At 40.6% G+C, this 19,476-nt stretch overlaps 1 protein-coding gene across 2 annotated transcripts in view; it reads left to right on the forward strand.

Moving 5' to 3' along the window:
* kcnk4b (potassium channel, subfamily K, member 4b) overlaps positions 1-19,476 on the forward strand; it is a 47,570-nt gene that overhangs the window by 23,120 nt on the left and 4,974 nt on the right. For both annotated transcript variants that reach the window (XM_061963391.1, XM_061963392.1), the window contains 3 exons: positions 17,503-17,617; positions 17,707-17,867; positions 17,955-18,141. In XM_061963391.1, the coding sequence (XP_061819375.1) occupies positions 17,503-17,617; positions 17,707-17,867; positions 17,955-18,141 (463 nt within the window). The remainder of the gene's footprint in view (positions 1-17,502; positions 17,618-17,706; positions 17,868-17,954; positions 18,142-19,476) is intronic.

Raw genomic sequence — 19,476 nt, forward strand, 5'->3', positions numbered from 1 at the left:
CGTTTGTCCCGGAAATAGGAACACACCTTGGTGGCAGGAAGTCGGAAGTGCGCCGGAAAGAAGTTCCGGTAATTCATCAAATGACCAAAATACAGTAGTGTGTATACAAAACGTTGATGAAGGGTTTTTAAGTTGTTTTAAAAGGCTTTGAAGGCTACAACGGTGACTCTCATTATCTGCATTTTGCAAACGTTTTTTTTGTCATCTTTAGGATCCTAAAAAAAAGATGTGTGTTACTGCCTCCCATAAGGATTGTGAATGATAGGTAACTTTTGTACTTTGCTACAAGTTCTTTCTTTAATTTAAGTGTTTCTCAACTTTTTTTTATCAAAGTGCTGGCACTCACAACTTTCTGTTCACAACTCTAGCTGCTCAGGCTAAATTTGGGCCGTTTGCAAAATTTTATTTGGAGACCACGCCCCAGTTTAGATTGTTTCCCCCACATTTTTTTACTTATGTGAAATCGGTTTTTAATGTTTCAATCAAACTTGAATTTAATTTGATGCATGTTTTGTACTAAAACTAATTAATTGAAAAGTAAAACGTGATCAATATTTATTTTTTGTGGAAAATAACCTGAACCCTTCAAAGTATTTTGGGGACTTTTTTATCCTTTAAGGTACATTTTTGGTCTATTTTTGGCCATAGTTTCGGTTAAGTTACTCTGAATGGAATAATTTTTTTCCTAATAGGTTTCTTATATATTAAATTTTGACCTTTTTTTTCAGATTCTTTCATATATCAACAATAGATTGATTGATTTTTTAGCTCGATAGGGTAGCTAAAGGACAAAAAAACACACCTGCTACAAAAAACATGACAGAACAAACACTGTTGTGTCACGACTTGGACTATGGTGTGGTTTGTTCTCCCGAGGTGCAAGTGAATTGGACTGGTCACGGCATGAAGGTAAATACATAATTTAATAATAACACTCAAACGAACAAAAGGCGCGCTCAAGGCGGATGTACAAACTTGACTAATGAAAACAAAAGACTTGCACGGGGGCAAAAAACTATGAACAATTAAACAAAACACTAACTGTGGCATGAATCGAAACAAAACTTACTTGGCATGGACATAAGTGCGCAGCGGAGGACAGAGTGTGACAGGGGGCATAAATGCGGGGATGTCGTCACAAAAACAAACTGAAAAACACTGAACTTAAATACTACAGACATGATTAACGAAAACAGGTGCGTGACTCAAGACGTGAAACAGGTGCGTGACGTGACAGGTGAAAACTAATAGTTGCTATGGTGACCAGACAAGGGAGTGAAAGACGGAAACTAAACAAAACATGACTTAAAACAAAACATGATAATACAGACATGACAGAACCCCTCCCTTAAGGACAGATACCAGATGTCCAAAACTTAACAAAAGTCATGGGAGGGCGGGAGGGGGACATGGCGGTGGGTCGCCAGCCCAAGTGGCCCCGAATCCACCGAGGCAAAGTCAAGTGGCGGCGGCGAGTGGAACGCCGCTGCAGCAGGCGAGGCGGACGCCCAGGGATTGGCCACATTCGTGGCCGACTGGGAGGTGGGCGCACTTGGCGTGGCGGGCGACCAGGTAGCGGCCATATCCGTAGCCGACGAGGAGGCAGGCGCGTCGTCAACTTGGCAGGCGTGGCAGCTCGGCGTGGCAAGTCAGGCGGCGAAGCTCGGCGTGACGCGTCCAGCGGCGAAGCTCGGCGTGACGCGTCCAGCGGCGAAGCTCGGCGTGGGTCTTGGTCTTGGTGTGGGTCTTGGTCTTGGCATGGCGAGTCTTGGTCTTGGCATGGCGAGCCTTGGTCTTGGCATGGCGAGCCTTGGTCTTGGCATGGCGAGCCTTGGTCTTGGCATGGCGAGCCTTGGTCTTGGCATGGCGAGTCTTGGTCTTGGCATGGCGAGTCTTGGTCTTGGCATGGCGAGTCTTGGTCTTGGCATGGCGTGTCTTGGTCTTGGCATGGCGGGTCTTGGTCTTGGTCTTGGCATGGCGGGTCTTGGTCTTGGCATGGCGGGTCTTGGTCTTGGTCTTGGCATGGCGGGTCTTGGTCTTGGTCTTGGCATGGCGGGTCTTGGCGTCGTGGAGCTGCGACTGGCGGCACTTGGCGTCGTGGAGCTGCGACTGGCGGCACTTGGCGTCGTGGAGCTGCGACTGGCGGCACTTGGCGTCGTGGAGCTGCGACTGGCGGCACTTGGCGTCGTGGAGCTGCGACTGGCGGCACTTGGCGTCGTGGAGCTGCGACTGGCGGCACTTGGCGTCGTGGAGCTGCGACTGGCGGCACTTGGCGTCGTGGAGCTGCGACTGGCGGCACTTGGCGTCGTGGAGCTGCGACTGGCGGCACTTGGCGTCGTGGAGCTGCGACTGGCGGCACTTGGCGTCGTGGAGCTGCGACTGGCGGCACTTGGCGTCGTGGAGCTGCGACTGGCGGCACTTGGCGTCGTGGAGCTGCGACTGGCGGCACTTGGCGTCGTGGAGCTGGTACCGGAGCTTGGCGTCGTGGAGCTGGTACCGGAGCTTGGCGTCGTGGAGCTGGTACCGGAGCTTGGCGTCGTGGAGCTGGTAGCGGAGCTTGGCGAGGAACTTGGCATGGTGGAGCTGGTGCGGCAACAGGTGCTAGCCTTGGTGCAGGTGGAGGTGGCCTAGCTGGGGGTTGCGGCTTGGCAGGTCGGAAGACTGGTGAGGGCGGTCGTGCTGGAGGCTGTGGCTTGACCGGTCGGTAGACTGGTGGTGGCGGCCGTGAGGGAGGCTGTGGCTTGGCATGGTGATGCCGAGCCACCCCACCAACACAGCTCCCGACCCCAGCCCCCCCCTCAAGGGGCGGATACCAGACGCGCTCCCTGCGGTCTGGAACTCTCTGTAGGGGTGGGTGGGGGAGGGCAGAAATGTCCCCTTTATTTTGGCCAAATTGTTTTGTTTTTTTATCCCCCACCTGGGGTTGTGTGGGCGGTAAAAAAGAAAAAAATTGTGACGGGGGCGGGACTTGAGTCTTGGGGGGCGGGGCATGAGTCTTGGGGGGCGGGGCATGAGTCTTGGGGGGCGGGGCATGAAATTGGGATGGCTGTGACTGACTAGACCTGATTTCTAAAAACATGTTTTGATAATGCTTTATCAAAGACATGGCATTAGAGTCTTTTGTTGGAGGCGGGTGTTCAAAAGAAAAAAAGTTGGAAAAAAAATCCTGGGCTGTGATGTCATCCGGGCGAAGCCGGGCTGGCTGCTGCTTGCTTCCGCCCGGAGGGGGAGGGGCTTGTGGGAGCGGCGTGTCCTGCTGGCTCGCGGAAGTTCTTCCTGAAGTCCTTCGTCGGGAGCGGCGCTTCCGGCACTGCGGCGCTGCGTCCTCCCATTCCTGGGACCAAATGGAGTTTCTGTACTCCACGGAGGAGTAGCGCCGAGTTTCCTCCTCCATCGCGCACAGGACCGCCCAAGAAGCCTCGTCCGCATTGTCCAACTCGGCCAACTTCCTTGCGGAAAAGCGGGTCTGCTGACGACATCTGTCACGACTTGGACTATGGTGTGGTTTGTTCTCCCGAGGTGCAAGTGAATTGGACTGGTCACGGCATGAAGGTAAATACATAATTTAATAATAACACTCAAACGAACAAAAGGCGCGCTCAAGGCGGATGTACAAACTTGACTAATGAAAACAAAAGACTTGCACGGGGGCAAAAAACTATGAACAATTAAACAAAACACTAACTGTGGCATGAATCGAAACAAAACTTACTTGGCATGGACATAAGTGCGCAGCGGAGGACAGAGTGTGACAGGGGGCATAAATGCGGGGATGTCGTCACAAAAACAAACTGAAAAACACTGAACTTAAATACTACAGACATGATTAACGAAAACAGGTGCGTGACTCAAGACGTGAAACAGGTGCGTGACGTGACAGGTGAAAACTAATAGTTGCTATGGTGACCAGACAAGGGAGTGAAAGACGGAAACTAAACAAAACATGACTTAAAACAAAACATGATAATACAGACATGACATGTTGTCCTAATCATTTGTTTTGTTACGTCATCACGCCATTACAGATCACCCCCGTCTGACCGGAAGCCACCAGTGTCAAAGTCCTGTGAGAAACACCAAATTTGTCCCACTTAATTCCAAACAATAAAAATGTAAAACTGTACTCTTTTTCTTCTAAATTAAACCTTGAAATAAAAAAAATGCATGATTATATTGTGTAAAACTGTACAGAAAAACATTGTCGTTACGGTAGTCAAGGGGGACTTATATGTCCTTTGATACTAAACCGCTGTTAGGTTTGGAATTTGACAGAGCAAAAAAAAAAACAATCTATCAAAATGTGTTTTTTAATCAAAATCACTAATCGTATGTATATTTAGTTCTGCTCTTTACCCAAGTACCTCAGCCCTTTTTAACATTTTTTTTTCTAAATAAAACAAATAGTTAAATGGGCATACAAAGGGTAAGCTATTTTTATTTAGGTCTAAAGTTGATTGAGAGATGGAAATAAAAATAGAAAATGAATCTAAATACGTTTATGCACGCTGAACTCCTTTTGGACATTTCGTACTTGTGCTACTCTATTGCTATTTGTTTTATTTATGTATGCCCCACAGAGTTAAACATCAACTTTTAATGATTCCCACTCCTACATCTTTACCAGGATAAAATGCCATTACCACCCCCTTTTGAGATGAGCACTAACGGTGTGCGCCACCGGAGCTAATGTGATTGCATGGCGATTACCAGCGCTTCACTTTTGCCACTTTTTGTTATGTTACAGCATTATTCCAAAATTGAATCAATCAACCTTTGTCCTCAAAATTCTACACGCTTTATGACCCTGGGAGTGGGGATTTATGACCCCGGGAACTGGAAAATCTGTTAAGGGTTCTAACGGGGCTTGATTTATGACCCCGCAAGTGAGCGTAGCATAAACCGGAAATAGGAAGTATACGTCATATTCGACCGCCATTTTAATTTTGTAGTTTGAACTATTAAATCCGCCATCTTGGTTGTAGTTAAAAAATTTTTACTAGGTGACATATGCCTTATATTTTTTTTATCTATGGCAAAGGCACAAGCCTTTTTTTTAAAAGCTTTTTTTTAAGTTAGCTCTAACCACTTTGTATTAATAATGTAACAGTTTCAGTAACAGAGTTGAGTTATTGTCCCATCATAATTAAGTTAAAGTTAAAGTACCAATGATTGTCACACACACACTAGGTGTGGCGAAATTATTCTCTGCATTTGACCCATCACCCTTGATCACCCCCTGTGAGGGGAGGTGAGCAGTGAGCAGCAGCAGGGGCCGCGCCCGGGAATCATTTTTGGTGATTTAACCCCCAATTGCAACCCTTGATGCTGAGTGCCAAGCAGGGAGGTAATGGGTCCCATTTCTATTAATACACATACACTATATTTTAAGCCTTTAGGATGTATTATTTAATTTGCTTTAATTTAACATTAGTTTACATAACATTTTTATTGTTTTATAAACATTATTTAGCTTTAAGCTTAATAACTTAAATAATTAGCTTAATTACTAGTTTACAAGATTTTTTATTTCCCATCCTCACAGACCAGAATACACATACACTATATTTTAAGCCTTTAGGATGTATTATTTAATGTGCTTTAACTTAAATTTAGTTCACATACTATTTTATACACATGAAAAAAAACTAGGCTCTTTCTAGCCTCACGCATGCACCATCACACACGCACACACACGCACATTTAATCACGTTGACATGGTGTCTTCAATTACCGATCAAAAAGGTACTATCACACGTATCCTTATCCCACAGCATCAAAGGGGATTGTCACAAGAAGGAATCGGGGGCCAAATGGCGTTGTTCTACAGATAATATGTTATTGTATAGTATTCTAACTTTTTTTTTTTTTTTACTTGAAATACTTCAATTTCATTCTATAAATCTTAATCCATTCTTCTTAAAGTGGAATGTAATTTGTATTTCTTAATCCACTGTTTTAAAGTTATCATACAACCTGATCATTAATTCATATGCCTTAGGAAAGCCTTCAAAGTTGTTTATTCTAACCCCCATTCCTCACAAGGCAATTTGCATTCACACACACTTACAGACGGGAACACCTAAGCCGCTTCCACAGAATGTGTCATATGTTTAATTGAAAAGCTTCAATTAAACCTTAGCTTCTTGATTTACAATGTTTAAACAAGGGTAAATGTCTACTTTATAGAGCTTTTAGACAATCATGCATTCTTATGGTTTTAACATTGTTTTTCCTCGAGCTAAACTTATTTTGTATGTTGTTTGTATTTTAGAGCACCTTTTTTTTTTTTTATCCAGCCCTAACCCTTTACTAAAGTAATATTAATAATGATAATAATAATAAGAACAATAATAATAATAATAATAATTTTGCAAACTATATTTGCAATATATAGTTTTGGTTTGCATAGCCTCTTGTATGCTTTGGGCCAACCCCATGCGGCAATCGTATTTTGCCTATTTTTTGGTCCCTTGATTAAATAATTATTTTAAACTGCAAACTACCTTCTTCGGGTTTCTGCATTTCCGGTAACACGCCAGATATCGCCGTGATGCGATACGACCGTCACAGAATTGATTTTATTCCGCTAATTGTTTTTATTTTTTTGCATTTTAAAGCTGAGGTATTACACATGCAAAACAAACATAACTAATACTTTAAAAACTATATGTGAATGTACATAATCCAAGACTTAGATTTTAAACATTTAGACATTGTTTTGGATAGCATCCAATTCAGTAATGTATGTCTAATACAGGGGTGTCAAACTCATTTTGGATCGGGGGCCACATGGCGTTGTTCTACAGATAATATGTTATTGTATAGTATTCTAACTTTTTTTTTTTTTTTACTTGAAATACTTCAATTTCATTCTATAAATCTTAATCCATTCTTCTTAAAGTGGAATGTAATTTGTATTTCTTAATCCACTGTTTTAAAGTTATCATACAACCTGATCATTAATTCATATGCCTTAGGAAAGCCTTCAAAGTTGTTTATTCTAACCCCCATTCCTCACAAGGCAATTTGCATTCACACACACTTACAGACGGGAACACCTAAGCCGCTTCCACAGAATGTGTCATATGTTTAATTGAAAAGCTTCAATTAAACCTTAGCTTCTTGATTTACAATGTTTAAACAAGGGTAAATGTCTACTTTATAGAGCTTTTAGACAATCATGCATTCTTATGGTTTTAACATTGTTTTTCCTCGAGCTAAACTTATTTTGTATGTTGTTTGTATTTTAGAGCACCTTTTTTTTTTTTTATCCAGCCCTAACCCTTTACTAAAGTAATATTAATAATGATAATAATAATAAGAACAATAATAATAATAATAATAATTTTGCAAACTATATTTGCAATATATAGTTTTGGTTTGCATAGCCTCTTGTATGCTTTGGGCCAACCCCATGCGGCAATCGTATTTTGCCTATTTTTTGGTCCCTTGATTAAATAATTATTTTAAACTGCAAACTACCTTCTTCGGGTTTCTGCATTTCCGGTAACACGCCAGATATCGCCGTGATGCGATACGACCGTCACAGAATTGATTTTATTCCGCTAATTGTTTTTATTTTTTTGCATTTTAAAGCTGAGGTATTACACATGCAAAACAAACATAACTAATACTTTAAAAACTATATGTGAATGTACATAATCCAAGACTTAGATTTTAAACATTTAGACATTGTTTTGGATAGCATCCAATTCAGTAATGTATGTCTAATACAGGGGTGTCAAACTCATTTTGGATCGGGGGCCACATGGATAAAAATCTACTCCCAAGTGGGCCGGACTGGTAAAAACACGGCACGGTAACTTAAAAATAAAGACAACTTCAGATTGCTTTCTTTGTTTAAAAATGGAACAAGCAGAATTTGAAATTGTACAAATCATAATGTTGTTGGTTTTTTTTACACTTACATGTTGTGGTTAATAGTATTCTATCTTTATTTGTCGTTATTTATATTTTCTGAATACATTATGTGATAATGTTCATCAGTCAACTCATTGGTGTTCATTTTCAATCCATCAATATAAAAAAATATATCAAAATCAAATTACAGTATGTTATTTATGTAGTTTAAATAATTTTCCTCGACTGATGTACTAACATCATGTGGTTTATTTTGTACATATGTAGCATCATCTACAAAGATACAAATAATTGCTATTGCGACATCCAGTGGACACATTTAGAACAGCTTTTTCCTTCATTAAATAAATAATAATGATAAATGGGTTGTACTTGTATAGCGCTTTTCTACCTTCAAGGTACTCAAAGCGCTTTGACACTACTTCCACATTTACCCATTCACACACACATTCACACACTGATGGAGGGAGCTGCCATGCAAGGCGCTAACCAGCACCCATCAGGAGCAAGGGTGAAGTGTCTTGCTCAGGACACAACGGACATGACGAGGTTGGTACTAGGTGGGGATTGAACCAGGGACCCTCGGGTCGCGCACGGCCATTCTTCCACTGCGCCACGCCGTCCCCCATTAAAAAATTTCTGGTTAATTTTTATACTTAGAAAACTCATCCTGCGAGCCGGATAAAACCTGTTTGCAGATAATATATCTAACGCTAATCCTTCAAGTAAAAATCAGTATTTATGTTCAAATTCTACATTTGAAGGCGATCATGCTTTTTGTCAACTTCCTCTGTTTTTTAGTATTTTACAACGTCTAATTTAATGTTGGGGTACGTTAATTGTCTTAACAACAATAATCTTGCAGACTGTTTAAATTAGTAAGCCTATACTTTACTAAAATACAAGTTTCACATGACCATGTCCCTACATGCCCCCCGCCATTCGGTCTATTGGACAAGCCTAAGTTGAACAGATAGTTATAACTACACGATCATACTAAACACAAGCCCTTCTAACGCCCAGAACACATCACTTTGAGACCAATATGAGTTTAAAGAACCTCTGTTGTGATCCAAATTGATATGGATCACTCAGCTGGTAAGTCCTAAAAATTACACTCATCAATAATCGAGAATTTTTTTTTTTCATGTCATACAATTTTTTAAAGCCTGTTTTTATTTATCCTAATACAGGGGTGCTATAAAGGAATCAACGGAGGTAAAAAGGCATGGGTGGTTACCTGGCAAAGGTGCACGATGGACTTGAACACCGCATGGTCACATACGAATGGATAGACATTCTGTCGAGGGCAATACATTACACATCCAACACACCCAGACATGAGGAAAATGAAATCATGGAGAAATGTATGCAAAAAACCAGCACTTTGTCACCCCTGACTGTTCCATGGGATTTGATGGTCCTGAATGTTGCTCACATGTCTAAAACAAAACTGCCTGACATTTTGTAAAATGTGTTAATGGATGGGAATAGTGACCGTTTTCACGTAGCCCGCCTATTCATCGTGTACGCACAGTTTATCAATGTTGTGAGGTATTTCATATGAAATTCCATACCTATAAAAATATTACCGCAGAGTTAACAAACAATAATTGAATTGAAAGCAAAACAATCCATATTAAAGCAGGGTCTCATGGTCATCCAATCATGATGTTTTTATATTGTTTTATTTTTATAGTAGTTTCAATATTATTTATTTCAGTCATTAGATCATTATGTTTGAATAAGTCATATGATAACCCTAACCCCAACCCTTTGTAAACTTTTTTAAATGCTAGTCATAACATGTTTATCTTCATAATTTGGAAATATTTTTAATTATGCTAACTTTTAATTATGCTAAATTATACTAACTGTGTTTTTATGATGTACTAAATACAGCTCATAATCCTAACTTATTAGTTTTATAGTAGCTTTATTATTGTATTTATTTAATTCACTAAATCATTATGTTTAAATGAATTATGCTAACCACAACCCTTTTCTTAAATGCTAACCATAACATTTTTTTCCCTTCATAAGTTGTAAATATTTTTTCTAACCAACTTGTTTTTGAGTACACCATTTCTGTAAACTTTTTTAAATGCTAACATTTTTTCTTTCATAAGTTGGAATATTTTTCGAACCTATTAGTCTTTCATTTTCTCATCAATGTACACTTTCTTAAACCTAACCATTTTGTTTTGTGTCTATGAATGTTCTGATCCGTCATCCAGGTCATTGTCATATCAGGGCATTCAATCGATGGCAACTGGACTGTCGATTACATGCCCTGAGATCTTTTTGTTTTGTATTTTCTTCCATTCATTGCATTTTTTTTCCAAACTTGCAAAGAAATCCTCAAAAATGCCAATTTTAAAAATTTCTATTCACTTTACATGGAAAGTGTGGACAATTTGTTTTCACTTGGCAAATATTTTTTTCTTTCAGAAATATTTTTTTTACCAAAATAAATCAAATCACTAACACGTAACCCTAACTTTGTTTCTTATTCCCTCAGCCTTATGCACATTGTTAAACGCTAACGTGTTTACTGTTTATCAATGTTGTGTATAAATGTCCAACCCCTACCTTAACCCTCACGTCTAAATAAATTGTGCTAACCATATCTCTTTTCCTTCATAAGTTGGAAACATTTTTAAGTTATGCCAACCCTCGCTCTAACCCTAATCTTAAATATTTTTTAATGATGTACTGAAATAAATACATCCATCAACCCCAACCCTTTTTTATTATATATTGTTTATAGTTTTAATAGTGTATTTATTTAATTCATTAGATTACTATGTTTAAATAAATTATGGTAACCTTAACCCTTTGTAACATTTTTTCCCTTCATAAGTTGAAAATGTTTTTTGTAACCAACTTGTTTTTGAGTACTCCATGTTTGTATACTTACTTAAATGATAACATTTTTCTTTGATAGAATGGAAATATTATTTTAGCCCCTTAGTTTGAAATGTTCGCATCGTTGTACATTTTCTTAAACTTAACCTGTTTTGTATTATTTTCCAGTCCTTTCGTGTTTTTATATTCTTTCCAAACTTGCAAAAAAATTCTCAAAAGCGCCAACTTTTTTTCTAAAATCCATTGGCTTTACATGGAAAGTGAAGCTGAGATAGGCTCCAGCACCCCCTACAACATCCAAATGGACAAGCGATAGAAAATGGATGGATGGATGGATGGATGGATGGAAAGTGTGAAAATGTTGTTTTCACTTTGCAAAGATTTTTCCCATTCTTGCAAAAATGTTTCCAAGACCTGCATGTTGTTTTTCTTTCAGAGATATTTTATTTGTGTTCTAAAATAAATAAAATCATTAGACTTAGACTTAGACTTAAACTTCCTTTATTGTCATTCAAATTTGAACTTTACAGTACAGATAAGAACTAAATTTTGTTGCATTAGCTCGTTGTATTACAGGATGAAAGAGCAATAAGGTGCAGAGTGTTTTCATTTACAAAAGAAGGTGCAGATATGAATAGATTACTGTACAGATAAATATATTGCACTTTTGCAAATGCATCCATGTTTATGGATGTATGTTATATTATCTTTATAGTTCACCGAGTTAATCCGTTTTTTGGAGGAATAAGGGGGTTATTATGATGCGTTCAAGAGTCTTATGGCCTGAGGGAAGAAGCTGTTACAGAACCTGGAGGTTCTGCTACGGAGGCTGCGGAACATCTTTCCACAGTCCAGCAGTGAAAACAGTCCTTGGTGGGGGTGGGTGGAGTCTGTACTGATTTTCTGAGCCCTGGTCAGGCAGCGGCTTTTTGCGGTCTCCCGGATAGGAGGATGAGGAGTCCTGATGATCTTTTCCGCCATCTTCACCACTCTCTGCAGAGACTTACAGGCTGAGGCATTGCAGGCTCCAGTCCAGACAGAGATGCAGTTGGTCAGTAGGCTCTTTATAGTGCCTCTGTAGAATGTGGTGAGAATGGAGGGAGGGAGCTGTGCTCTTTTCCTCCGACACAAAAAGTGCATGCGCTGCTGAGCTCTTTTTATAAGAGCTCCAGTGTGTAGGGACCAGGTCAGATTGACAGTTATCTGCACCCCCAGGAACTTGGTGCTGCTTATCATCTCCACTGCTGTGCCGTTGATGAAGAGTGGAGCGTGGCTGGACTGGTGCTTCCTGAAGTCGACGATGATCTCCTTGGTCTTGTCAACGTTCAGGACCAGGTTGTTGGTTCTGCACCAGTCAACCAGATGTTTCACCTCCTCCCTGTAGTCCATGTCGTTGTTGTCACGGATGAGGCCCACTACTGTTGTGTCGTCCAATGTGGTTAGTAGTGGACCTGGCGCAGCAGTCATGGGTCATCAGTGTGAACAGCAGCGGACTCAGGACGCAGCCCTGGGGGGAGCCGGTGCTCAGAGAGATGGCACTGGAGGTATTGTCGCCCACTCTCATAGACTGGAGTCTGTCTGTGAGGAAGTCAATCAGCCAGTTGCATAGGGGGGTGCTGAATCCAAGGGGGGCCAGTTTGCTCACCATGTGCAGCGGGATGATTGTGTTGAACGCAGAGCTGAAGTAGAGAAACAACATCCGCACGTGTGTGTCCTTTCCTTCCAGATGTTCTAAGCTCAGGTGGAGTGCAGAGGAGATAGCGTCCTCTGTGGAGCGGTGAGGGCTATAAGGAAACTGGTACGGGTCGAATGTCGGGGGGAAGTCTGGAGACAATGTGTTCCTTTACCAGCCTCTCGAAGCATTTCATTATGATGGGGGTGAGTGCCACGGGGCGAAAATCATTGAGGGAGAAGATTGTGGGTTTTTTAGGCACTGGAATGATTGTAGCAGTCTTAAAACATGATGGTACCACAGCCTGGATCAGCGAGGTGTTGAAGATGTCTGTGAGAACCCCAGCCAGCTGGTCTGCACATCACTTAATCCCAGAATGTCATCAGGTCCTGCTGCTTTCCGTGGGTTCACTCTCTTCAGGGTTCTCCGGACATCCGCTGTGTCCAGGTTGAGTGGCTGCTCATCAGGGTGAGGGATGGATTTCCTCGCCGGAGTGGTGTTAAGTGCCTCAAACCTTGCAAAGTGGTTGTTGAGGTCCTTGAGAAAGCTGATGCTGTTGTCACAGGGGGCGGGGGAGTAGCTTTATAGTCCGTGATGACATGTATTCCCTGCCACATTCGTCTGGTGTTCATGGGGTTCCCGAAGAAGTCTTGCACTTTCTGACTGTGAGCACGCTCTGCAACCCTAATGGCACGGTTCAGGTTGGTGCTACCATGTCGCCAGATTTAAAAGCGTTGTTCCGAGCCTTCAGCATTGCACGTACCTCACTGTTTATCCAGGGTTTCTCGTTAGACCGTGTGGGGATGTTCTTGATCACACTAACATCCTCCATGCACTTCTGAATGTATGCGGACACAGACTCTGCATACTCACATGTGTGATGATTGTCTGTGGCGGCCCCCTTGAACATGTCCCAGTCTGTGCATTCCAAGCAGTCTTGTATTGCTTCCATTGGTCCCTCTGGACAGGACCTCACCTGCTTCACTGTAGCTTGTTTCCTGATCAGCAGGGGCTTGTATGCAGGAATTAACATCACAGAGAGATGGTCTGAGGAGCCAAGGGGGGGGGGGGGCGGGGTGCAGCTTTGAATGCCTGTTTGATGTTGCTGTAGACCATGTCCAGCGTGCTTCCACCCCTGGTTGCAAAATCCACATATTGATGGAAATGGGGGAACACAGTTTTCATGTTAGCTTAATTGAAGTCCCCTGCCATGATGAAAACTCCCTCTGGATGTATAGATTGCAGCTCACTGATTGAGCAGTATAAGGCATTCAGGGCTTCTTTGGTGTTTGCACTGGGAGGAATGCACACTGCTGTGAAGATCATAGCACTGAATTCCCGGAGTGAATAAAATGGCCTGCCTTTTATAGTCAGTAGTTCTACATCGGGAGAGCAGTGACATGAGACCGTCTCCCCGTTGTTGCACCAGTTGTTGTTGGTGTATATGCAAACACCGCCACCTCGGGATTTACCGGTGAGAGTGCTGCTCCTGTCTAACCGAAACAGTGTTAGCCCCTCAATGCTAACTGCCTCGTCTGGAACGGAGGGTTTCAGCCATGTTCCTGTGAGAAATATTGCGCAGCAGTCCCTCATCTCCCGTCTTGCATTTAAATCCAGCTTCAGGTAGTCCAGTTTGTTCTCCACGGAGCGGACATTTGAAAGCAGGATGGAAGGAAGCGGCGTTCTGTGAGGATTAGCTTTTAGCTTTGCTGTTAGCATCGTTCGTCATCCCCGTTTCTGCTTCTTGTCACACCGCTTACGTCTCCTCCGTCGACGGTCCCCGCTGGTACGAGACTCCACTGCTTCACAGGCCGCTGGGTGTACTCTTAACTTATTTTCTTATTCACTCAACTTTATGTACATTCTTAAATGCCCCTTTTTTTTTACTTAGTCACACAGCTTTATCTACATTCCTAAATGCTAAACCTAACCCATTTTTATTTCATAAAGTAGTCATTAGAATCCTTGTTAATAATCATAACCCTTCTTTCATTCATAAAGTAGTGATTTGCGAATGTTTAAGCTGCTTTGAAACTGGAAAATCCAACTTACAATACAATTTGACGGTTTATATTTGAACAATGTATGCCATTAAAATAAAAATCATACAATTTTAGATTTTAAAATATTAGCACCAGTGATACTAAGCACAATTTTACAAAGGCATAATTGCATTGTGCATTGCAAAATTCCAAATCACTACTTTATAACTGAAAGAAGGGTTATGATTATGAACAAAAAATCTAATTACTACTTTATGAAATAAAAATAGATTAGGTTTAGCATTTAAGAATGTGCATAAAGGTATGTGACTAAGTAAAAAAGGAGGGTAGTATTCAAGAATGTGCATTAAGATGAGTAAATAAGAAACACAGTTAGGGTTAAGTGTTAATGATTTTCATTATTTTAGTGCAAAATTTTAATATTTTTGAAAGAAAAACAACATGCAGCTTGAGGAAGTTTTTTGCAAAAGTGGGAAAAATCTTTGCGAAGTAAAAACAAAATTTCAATGGACTTTACAAAAAAAGTTTGTGCTTTTGAGAATTTATTTTTGCTAGTTTGGAAAAAAAAACATGCAAGGACTGATAAACAGTGTTGGGTTAGTTACTGAAAACCAGTAACTAGTTACAGTTACTAGTTACTTTATTTCAAAAGTAACTCAGTTACTAACTCAGTTACTTAAACCAAAAAGTAATGCGTTACTGTGAAAAGTAACTATTTAGTTACTTATATATTTATTTTTTATTTTTTTAAGGCCCCATTTAATGCCCTTTTAGCCTTCATTTTAGTACTGTTATTGCACTGGAGAATAATACAATCTGTTGATCAACTTGACATGCATTTGCATCACTGAACTCTGCTAAGCAATGTGCTCTACATACAACACACAAAGACAAAGATATGTTTTAAAGGGCCAATTTGTTTCAGACCAGAACAAATTGACAAAACTATTTTAAATAGCTGCAACTTAACATACATAAGTAACAAACAGCATAATAACAACATAGCTGTAAAACAAGAAAGGCACACACTACATACATAAAGCCTAACCAGGCGTTTTCTCAACGAATTCTGAAATAAAATCATGTCTGAAGCCCAGAACACTCTACACATTTCCCCACTTAGTTTAGAGAAAAGGAAATATTAGCCTGGCCCACTAGTATCCCTCTTTAGGTTTGTGAACTTTATAGTCTAAACATTTAGAGTGATGTGATAATCAAACACTCTAAAAGTTTAAAATGAAAGAGTATATAAGAGAATTGACAGAGTGTGTGTACCTTCAGTGTGCAGTGCCTCATTAAAATCCAGCTGCTGTTGGAGGTGAAGTGTGTGTCTCTTTACTAGCTTCGTCGAAGCATGTTGTTTTTGTTGCTGTTTCAGCATATTTGAAACTTACAGTCAACTAAAATGTTCTTTTCTTTGTGGTCGATAAAATATCTCCATTTTAAGAAACTCGGCTTCGGAGTCCGCCATGACGTCTTGATAGTAGACACAGACACGCCCCCTCCCACACACACACACTCACACACCCACACACACGTACACACAGACAGCGCGCGGTGCGCCTCTTTTTTGTCGCCTCTTCAGCAGCGCTGCAACACTCAGATCTTCTCAGTTTCTAGCCGATACTACTTAAAAAATAATGCAAAATAACGCAGTAACGCATCATGTAGTAACGGTAACGGAGTTACTGAATATAAAAAATTACGCGTTAGATTACTAGTTACCGCCGATAGTAACGGCGTTACAGTAACGCGTTACTTTGTAACGCGTTAGTCCCAACACTGCTGATAAATAACACAAAACAAAAAATATGAGGTTTAAGAAAGTGTACAAAGATGAGAAAAATCTAAACTAATAGGTTACAAAAATATTACCTCGAGTGGGAACGACGAGCTAAATAATGCCCCTCCATAACCCTCCATCGGCCAGCCAGCTTTCTGTGGTAACTGTCAATATGTACATGTTATCATTACTCATGAATAGCGATTTTGCATGTATTGAGATGGACTCTTATGGTATTGCATGCATACTGATGGAGGGTCGGCTCTCTGTATTGGCAGAAATGTTGTTACTATGGTTCTGCTTCGGCACAATGTCATATGTGCAAAGTCAAGAGTCCTATTGGGGGAAAATAACCAATACTAACCCATAGGGAATTTAACCCCTAACCCAAATCTGTTGAAAGACAAATCTTGAACAAACAGAACTAATCCATACATTAGGCACACTAGGTTATAAGGCGCACCGTCGATTTTTGAGAAAATTAAAGAATTTTAAGTGCGCCTAATGGTCGGACAAATACGGTATTGATTTAATGAACCAGCGTTGCAAGAGAGGAGACACTGGCAGATAAACCCTTCTGATTGGCAATCAGGGACAGTTGAATCTCCTAATTGCCAACAAGGAATAAGTGAGTAGAAAAGGCTTTCAGAAACAGTAGTGAAATCACAAAAAGACAGACAAAAATAGGAAAGAGTAACCAAAATAAGAGCGTGGTACAGGAAGGAACACTAAACACAGGAAAATAACCCAAAAGTCCAAAACAAACGCCCCTACAATAATATGTGGCAGATGGACTAGTTTCTTGGCCATAAGGCAAAATGTTTATCAAAAAATCAAATCATAAAAAAAGGGGGCGTACAAGAACTGGGGTACTACTGTACACTCTTCAGCAACTATAACAGCAATTTTATCATATGCTTCTTTGAAACTGCTTTTTTTTTTGCACAGAAATGGTTCTGAATACATCAGAGTCTAACATGCATGTACGTATCTATGGCACGCTAGAAAAACCTTTTCAGCACTTTGCACCATGAAAGTAGGGTCAGCAGAACTGTTTTTATCAATCACACACATTCAAAACAAACACACACACACACGCACGCACGCACACACACTTTAATGAGAAACCTCTTGTTCATTATACGTAATGATTGCACCGTATGAGTCATTTTGAACTGAAACAAATAATTAGATCACGAAATGTCTTTGTTCCTGCCCATTTACTCAGAATGAGACAGAAATCTGGGTTGTTTTTAGCTTCTCTGTCTGACTTGTACAAAATGTCTCCATGCCAGGAGGTGGCAGAGGCCATTGGTGCAGGTGTGGACCCTAACAGCAACGCCACATATGTAAGTCAGTGGAATCTAGCCAGTGCCTTTTTTTTCTCCGGAACTATCATCACAACCATCGGTGAGTGCATCACTACAACTTCTACACACACCCTGCACGGCAACACATTCACTTTGATTCTGATTGGTGATTTGATTATGCACATGCAGGTTTCGGAAACATCTCCCCCAAGACAGAAGGTGGTCAGTTGTTCTGTATTTTCTATGCCTTGGTTGGAATTCCATTGTTTGGCATCCTGCTTGCTGGAGTTGGAGACCATCTAGGGACCGGGTTGAGGAAAACGGTTGCCAAAATAGAGACTCTCTTCCTGGTTAGAGTCATTAATAGAACTATACTAGCACTGTGTGTTGGCTTTGTTTGACACCCTATTCCACTATGGTTGCCTCTCTATTGACAGAAATGGCGTGTTAGTCCCACCATTGTGCGTGTGATCTCTGCCGTCTTGTCCATCCTGCTTGGGTGCCTGCTGTTTGTCGCAGCGCCAATCCTGATTTTCCAAAAGGTTGAAGGCTGGACCATGCTGGAGTCTGCGTACTTTGTAGTTATCACCCTGACAACAGTGGGGTTTGGTGACTATGTTGCAGGTAAAACACAAGTCTGACAGCTCACTTTGGGTACCTCACTGTTCGATTATGATTCAAGGGCCAAGGTTTGATTATGAATCGATTATTGATGCATCTTTGTCACGCAGCTCAAAGAGGTGTGTTACATCTACCAATCTGATACGTGGATGACAGTGTTGTTGAACTGTGTGAATAATATTCTCTCCTGACTTACTAGTTCTGGGGGAAAATTTAACGCGTAACATGCCCTTTTTTTTAAATAAAATAAAATAAAATAAACTTTTAGATAAGACATTTTGTATAAGAAACATTACAATAGAATGTACTACAAACAACTACAGTAGTTTGACGAAATAATGTAATAATAATGCAGTAAATGTACAGCATTAACCTTGGAGAGTGGACTTCTACGGCATCCTCTTCCAGCTGCTTATCAAGCAAACACAATATCAGCAGCTTTTCCATATTTTCATGAATAAATGTTTGTTGTTTATGTATATTATTTTAACATTCTTTGTTGGCCTTCTGCCTCAGTATGGTGAAGAGCAGTGATACGCTTAAATTGCTTCGCTAAGATGGCAACGCGTTCTGTCATGTTTTTGATGATTTAATTTTTTTATTTAATGAATATAACCCACTTCTTCTCAGCTCTGTCCTTCACACTTACTCTCTTTCTTCACATGGTTGGAAAAAAAGATCTCGATCTCTAGCTATAAACTAATGCTAGCGATTATTAACAGATGTTTTGGTTCACGGTGACATTTGTTACGCCAACTCGTAGCAGGGAATGAACATTTTTGCAACTGAAATGTTTGCTTGCAACTTAAAGCATAATAGTTAGCCAAGAGACATCTTTTATCTCAAAACAGTTGGGGCACTCTTAAGTAGAGGTAGCATTGTATTTTAATTTGATGAATTATAGGTTTGTTTGTTGTTTTGTACCAAAAATATATATTTTTAACAATTTGTTTCCCATGTATTTGTATTGGCCGTGGTCTTATAGTGGTAAGTATTCTTTGTTGTGGCAGCAGCAACCGTGGTTCGATTCCGGGTCATGGCACCAATTGTTGTAAATTACTGGAGTTCTTTCGGTTGAACAGTCAAGGTTCAGGTCATTTATCAATCAATTAATCAAACAAAGTTCATCTATATAGCCGTAATCACAGATGCCTCGAAATTTAAAGGTATAACACGATCTACTTAAAACATGTGGCGAAATAAAGTCAGGTTAAGGGTGAACTAGAATTTCTCGGAACGAAGTGGGCCAATCTGCACCAAACATTCCAGAGCCAGATTTTTGTGCCAGCCGCCCCTGGTGCCTACTGTGATAAAAGTGTATTATTTTATTGACATGCA

Source organism: Nerophis lumbriciformis, linkage group LG09, assembly GCF_033978685.3.
Source record: "Nerophis lumbriciformis linkage group LG09, RoL_Nlum_v2.1, whole genome shotgun sequence".
Taxonomy (NCBI): Eukaryota; Metazoa; Chordata; class Actinopteri; order Syngnathiformes; family Syngnathidae; genus Nerophis; species Nerophis lumbriciformis.